The following is a 6,009-nucleotide window of genomic DNA, read 5'->3' as shown; positions in this document are numbered from 1 at the left end:
GGTCCCGTAAGAACCGGACTTTAAAAATAAAACATCGCGTTCACACTATAAAATTTTATCGAAATTGACCGAAATTTATTGGAGATGACTCAGTATGACTAGCAGCTACTCTGTGCAAAGTAGTGTGGCTAGAGTTACACGTGGGCCCCACATCAAAAGCCGGACCTTAGAAATAAAACATCACGTTCACATTATAAAATTTTATCGAAATTGACCGAACTTTATTGGAGATGATTTAGTATGACTAGCAGCTACCCTGTGCAAAGCAATATGGCTAGAATTACATGTGAACCCCCGTCAAGAGTCGGATCTTAATTTCTCTCGTGAGAATGGATTAGTGTGGGTATAGTTTAGTTTCCAACCCATTTGCAGGGCTACAAGTAATGGTGTTGAAGTCGATTTTGCCCCTCACGTGCCTTAGTGAAGTTTTGCATCCAACATCTTAAGAAAATGATCCACTATATATTCAAACATACATGATGTCTAGTCGTTCACATACATCCATTTCAAACATTACATAATTATTGGATGCAAAACGTATCGGGCAAGTCAGGGGCAAAATGATCTTTTCATTAACACGGTGAAAATAGACGGTTATATAGGAAATCAAATTTGGAGAATAAGTAACGTTGCTAATATTAAATAAGGAATTTTCTCAGTTTGATGGCTAAAAATTAGTCATGGAATCCGAAGGACCTTAAGTCGTAGTATCACAAAATAAAGGGAAAATACTAAAAATAGTCTGGGATCCAAACAGGATCTAGCTCAAAGTTGCTTTTCCATACAATACACCTTTAATATTTAACTTTGTAATGCATTTTCAAATATGTAGTTTCATGGCGAGCATCGTCAATACTCTACTTCAGTGATGTAGCTTTGAAATCACTTTGTTTTTGTGATAATTCTACCGATCGTTTTGCGATATTTACCTACCAAATTAATAACACCAAAGCGGCATTTGTGGTTACCAATACCAAAACGTACTACCCGAGGCCCCAGCCTAGTACTACGTGGGATAAAGGAAAATACGCAAGGCCACTTAAGGAAACAAATTGACAGATTGCCAAACCTTTGTGCACTTCTTTACTTGACCTGCTGAATGCACGGGCTCCCAGTGGTGGTGCTCGTGTTCAGCCGAACACAGCAAGCAAGCTACAAACGGCATCGAACTGACACTGCACGAGAACCAGTGCACTCAATTTCAAATCAATAATCACCAAGCACCTGTGGGAAGTCCATTTACAGAGCTTCTAGTGCACCATTTCTTGGATCGTATGAACCGGCATCAAAACATATGAAGTGGAACCAGAAACATGATCAGTAGGGAAGCGGCCCTCGCAGTTTGTTAGCGATGTGCAGCAGGTGGTCGATGTTTGTGGGCGGGTAGCTCTGGAGGAGCTTGAGGTTTGCAGTGAAATCTCCAGCCAGGAGCCGCCTCCGGACAAGTATCAGCATCGCGCAGCAGATCCGCAACAAGGTAGCCTGCATCCGGAGCAAGAGAGTTTTAGTCTCACGTGCTTCAAAATGCATCACGCAGCATGGAACTGAAGATGGTAGTTCCCTGACCTGTGGCCCCTCTGGATCGCCTAGTAGAGTGTCCCATAGGTGGAGGCAGTCACTGAACTTGAACTCCTGTGTTAACAGCAAGGTGATCCATCTGAATGAGTAGAACTGGGGATTAACCTGGAACACAACGGGTGTTAGCCTGGAAATGGGAACAGATGTACATATACTCCATATGCTCAATCACGAGAGAAGGGTTCTTCGAGGTTCGAGTAAATACCTTGGTTACAACCTCTAAATGCCGCCAGAGCTCCTCGTCATGCCTCTTCAGAAGTTGTGACAGTCTAGTGATTGTGGAGCGTATACCAACCACACTGTTGTCAAGTTGCTTGCAGAAGTTATCTCGGAACCCACTAAGCAGCTCAACAAAACAGAAAAATGCATCTGCCTCTGCTGAAGCCTGTTCATAAGTAAGGCACATCTGGTCATGCATTGAAATTATCTTTGCCTCGACATGTTTCAGAAGCTGAAATACAACAACAACAACAACAACAACAACAACGTAGCCTTTTTTCCCAAGCAAGTTGGGGTAGGCTAGAGATGAAACCCGAAAGAAATAAGTTCAAGGTTCAGGCACATTGATAGCTAGTCTTCAAGCGCTCCTATCCAAAGCTATCTCTTTAGCTGAAATAAACATTCTTTTAGGGCAGCTGAAATAAACATTTGGAGGAAGTACTACACCAGATTAGAAACACACTCCAACAGGCATGCTATCTTTCAGAAAATTCAAATTAAACAAAACAATGTCGAACCCATTATGGGAGATTAAGGCCAGGAAATATCACACAGGATTGATGTCATCAATGTTTTTTTTTCCATCAGCAAACCAGCATGAACAAATTTTCATTTTTCTATGTGTAAGCATGTGGTGACATCAGAGGACACTTACAGCATGATTTTCATCTGAATCATTCTTGAAAACATAAAAGAGAGGTGCCAAAACCTCATTCATTCCTTGTACATATCTTATACCCGGATTTAGTTTTGCAAAGATGGTAAGTATACGCTTCAGTGACTCCTGAAAACAAAACACATCATGTCAAGAATAGCGAAAGCAACGTGAATGACAATGAAAAAGTGACCTCATTTCAGGATATACCTACCTGATTAGACAAGGAATCTGAAGTGTCCCCATTGAAAAATTGCATCTCAGGATGAGTACGCTTAACATCTCTATCAATCTGCTCTATAATTTCAGATTCCTGCAGTATCGAATGGTCAATATTTTAGTTTAAACTGCAGGAAAGATATTCACAATAAAAGTTGGCTAACGGTGCAAACAAAGGGGGGACAGTGAATACTGAACAGTAGCAAAATGCAGTATGAAATCAAACAAAATTACAGCTGCAAAGTGTATAATAAGAACAACAGTTAGCGATTCAAGAACCTATTAAGTTCATGATGATTTCAATTTCCATGTCCAGAGTGAAAACTTTTAATCAGGTCACTATATGGACCGCTCTCCAGATAGAAATTCACAACCATTATTTTTAACTTTTCTAATGACAGATGGGACAGGTAGGCATATTTTAAATACAAGATGCGAATTACAGTAAATAAAGAGTTGAATCACCATAAGTTCGTTCACATTGCAAGAAAACTGTATATGATAAAATTAGAATGTTGAAAGTATTGTCATATAAGCACATGGCAAAAATAGTCTGGGCCAACATGAGCAATTACTATATGGAACAATACCAATGATGGTAGAGTGCAACATATAATACAAAAATGGAGCACCCACCAGCAAGTAATTTTAGTATTCATTAATGTTACCTGAAAGTATTGGTTCCAAACACTAGTTTTCCCGAGGCTTAAAGGATGCTCATCACGAACAATCTCCGCCCTTGGTAGCACACCAGTTCCTTCAGCATCATGTTTCTCCCTTTTGGAAACAGTCATTTCCTCCATTCTTCGAGTAACTTCTGACTGACCAGAACATAAATGTATTACTAGACAGGTGGATAAAAAAGTAAAATAAAATAGAAAAATCAACAAATCTGCAGCACTCTAAAATACTGGCCATATGCGTGATTGATTTGTTCAAAATGTAAAAATGTAATATATTTACTCCTCCGATGAAAGCTGAGCTCTATTGCTAATGGCTGAGATTGGCCTTTTTTCAATAAATCATATAGCTAGACACGCATTAGCAATAGTAAACAATTTGTGAAATTATATATGCATGAAAAACTTACAGGGTTAACCAGAAGCTCATCTTTGAAAGCACTGTACTGGGACCGCTTTTTCTCCAGTTCATAAGGCCATAGAGCACGATCAGTTGGCAAGTACCCCAAGAGAAGCTGCTAACTATCGAAAAAGTCAAATAAATTTGTAGTGTACCGAACTCGGAGAAAATTTGTAAAGACCAAAATTAGCACCAGTGTTTTAAAGGTGTCGCCTAGGCATCCAGGCGGACCCAGCTCGCCTTGGGTAACAGCCATGCCTTGTCGCCTAGGCGTCCAGGCATACCCAGCCCGCTTTGTTGCCTTTAAAACACTGATTAGCACCCCCCCCCCCCCCCCACCCACCACCAGCAGACCCAGAAACATTCTATGTCGATATGGCAAAATGGCAGAAATCCAAAATGATACGTGCAATGGAATATAATTCAGCACAAATAACACAATAATGCCAAACTGACAAGCAACCCTGGGGTCTCGTCAGTTAGGTACTAAAAATACCCTGTTATAGTTTCTATTTAACCAATAGGCCCCAAAGTATCATGATGTAATACTGCTAAAGTTTCTACTGAACCACTAGGCCCCAAAATATCATGATGTGATACTGCAATCGTTTATTAGGTGTGGACTGTGCATCAATGAAAAAAGATGCATGGAACTTATTGGTCAACCTACCTGCTAACCAAAACTGCTGTAATATTCCAAACCAGGGTGAAGAACACTTCTTCAGTTATTGATCTCAGCTTAGCCCCCCCTCACTTTGCTGACAAATTATCCCTACTTGTCCAGGCTCTTGTAACAACGCTGTGGTATTTTTATTGATCCTTGATGGAAATGGGGTTCAACTCGAAAGGAAAATGTATGTGATCGGCATTCATATACGATATGAACTTTCGAAAGAGTTGGCAGAGAAAAATTGCCCATCTAGGCATGACTATCCGCTCCGGAACTAGTACAGGACCATCAACATGAACTCCAACATACGCAATGCCATTTCTCTAGCATCTGAGTTTGTGACTACGTGAGTAATAGAACAAGCACTCGATCGGGGTGAACATTCAGTTGTTACGTAGCGAATAGAGGACACTAGGAGAGCATAAGCGGGATTTCCGGACCTTCCAGACGACGGGCCGCAACCCGGCGGCGTCGGGTACGCCCTGGCACGCGAGCCTCCGCAGCTCCGCCAGATCCACCACCTTCCTGTCAAGCTGCAGCGGTCGCGGGGAGAGCCGCAAGGACACGAGCAAGCGAGGTGAGCCCGAAACGCTCCCCAACTCAAGTGCTCAACAATCAGTAAGAATCCCATCCCGATCGCCGAGAGCACTCACCGCGACCCTGAACTCCGCGACGAGGTGGGCCCGCGACCGGCCGGCCGCGCCCGCGCCGGCGCCTTCACCCTCGTCGTCGGAGCCGGAGCCGTCGCCGTCGCGGGGGGCGTTCGGAGGAGGGGTGGGGACCGGATCCCGGGGCGATTGGGGCGGTGGCGGGGGAGGCGGCGGCGGCTGGGGCGGGGAGGGCGCCGAGCGGGGCGGGGAGCGGTGGCGCGGGGACGAGGGAGGCGCGGACCAGATCGGGCTGTTGAGCCAGTCCGGCACGGATTTGCGCCTGGGCGTGGCGCCGTCGGCCATGTCGCCGGCGGCGGCGCGAGCTGGCGGGGTTTAGGAGTGGGGACTCTGCGGATGGGCCAGGTGGGGAGCGGTGGGGGTGGCGGCCGGTCTCCTTCTCGGGGATCGAGCCCGACCGCCGACGGGTGGGTTGGACCAGGGACCCTGGTGCGCAGTGGCCGATGGGTTTTCCCTTCTTTTTCTTCTCTTTTTCCCCCTCCTCTTCTGCTTTAGGTAAACGGCACCGGCAATTTGGTTTTATGCTAAATTCAGAAGCTAAACACTTACTTTAATTTGGAGAATGGACTTATGAACTTATTCCGCAAGAGCATGTGTCTAGTACATGAGAACGAAGCAAATATCATCAAAACAAAGTCAGGTGAAGATTTCCATCTAAAATAAGAGTAATAGAAATGGTAGGTATCTACTCTGTCAAATCAGACTATACCATAGCAAGGATGGAAGGATTTTATAGGTATTTAAATTAAATTGCAAACGTGAATGTTCAAACATGACAAAAAATGATTTGGAAACAAATATCATCAAATGTGAATGTTCCTACACTCAAAATTCGTACAAACACCTTCCCCCTCTAACGGACGGCTGAGGATTTTAATCCGACGGCTGAGAACTCGCAAGCGTGATCCCGCCGTCCCCGC

General features: G+C 44.1%; 1 protein-coding gene across 1 annotated transcript; it reads right to left on the bottom strand.

Annotated features, from left to right (window-relative positions):
- Positions 1-1,052: 1,052 nt before the first annotated feature.
- Positions 1,053-5,526, bottom strand: LOC120682528 (TBC1 domain family member 13-like). The gene is made up of 9 exons (XM_039964484.1): positions 5,075-5,526; positions 4,862-4,954; positions 3,762-3,866; positions 3,340-3,492; positions 2,667-2,765; positions 2,453-2,581; positions 1,784-1,963; positions 1,567-1,683; positions 1,053-1,482 (listed from the first exon to the last, which is right to left on the bottom strand). The coding sequence occupies exons 1-9, from the start codon at positions 5,372-5,374 to the stop codon at positions 1,318-1,320; spliced, it is 1,341 nt and encodes a 446-aa protein (XP_039820418.1). The 5' UTR covers positions 5,375-5,526; the 3' UTR covers positions 1,053-1,317.
- Between the last annotated feature and the right edge of the window lie 483 nt (positions 5,527-6,009).

This window comes from Panicum virgatum, chromosome 7N (assembly GCF_016808335.1).
Source record: "Panicum virgatum strain AP13 chromosome 7N, P.virgatum_v5, whole genome shotgun sequence".
NCBI lineage: Eukaryota > Viridiplantae > Streptophyta > Magnoliopsida > Poales > Poaceae > Panicum > Panicum virgatum.
This window is presented reverse-complemented; position numbering and strand designations above follow the sequence as displayed.

Excerpts from the sequence above, each read along its gene's own strand:
- LOC120682528 (XM_039964484.1), bottom strand. The coding sequence starts at position 5,374 with ATGGCCGACGGCGCCACGCCCAGGCGCAAATCCGTGCCGGACTGGCTC. Across the intron at positions 3,493-3,761 it reads ATGAGCTTCTGGTTAACCCT|TCAGAAGTTACTCGAAGAAT; the intron begins GTAAGTTTTTCA and ends TGTTCTGGTCAG. Across the intron at positions 2,766-3,339 it reads TTTGGAACCAATACTTTCAG|GAATCTGAAATTATAGAGCA; the intron begins GTAACATTAATG and ends TCGATACTGCAG.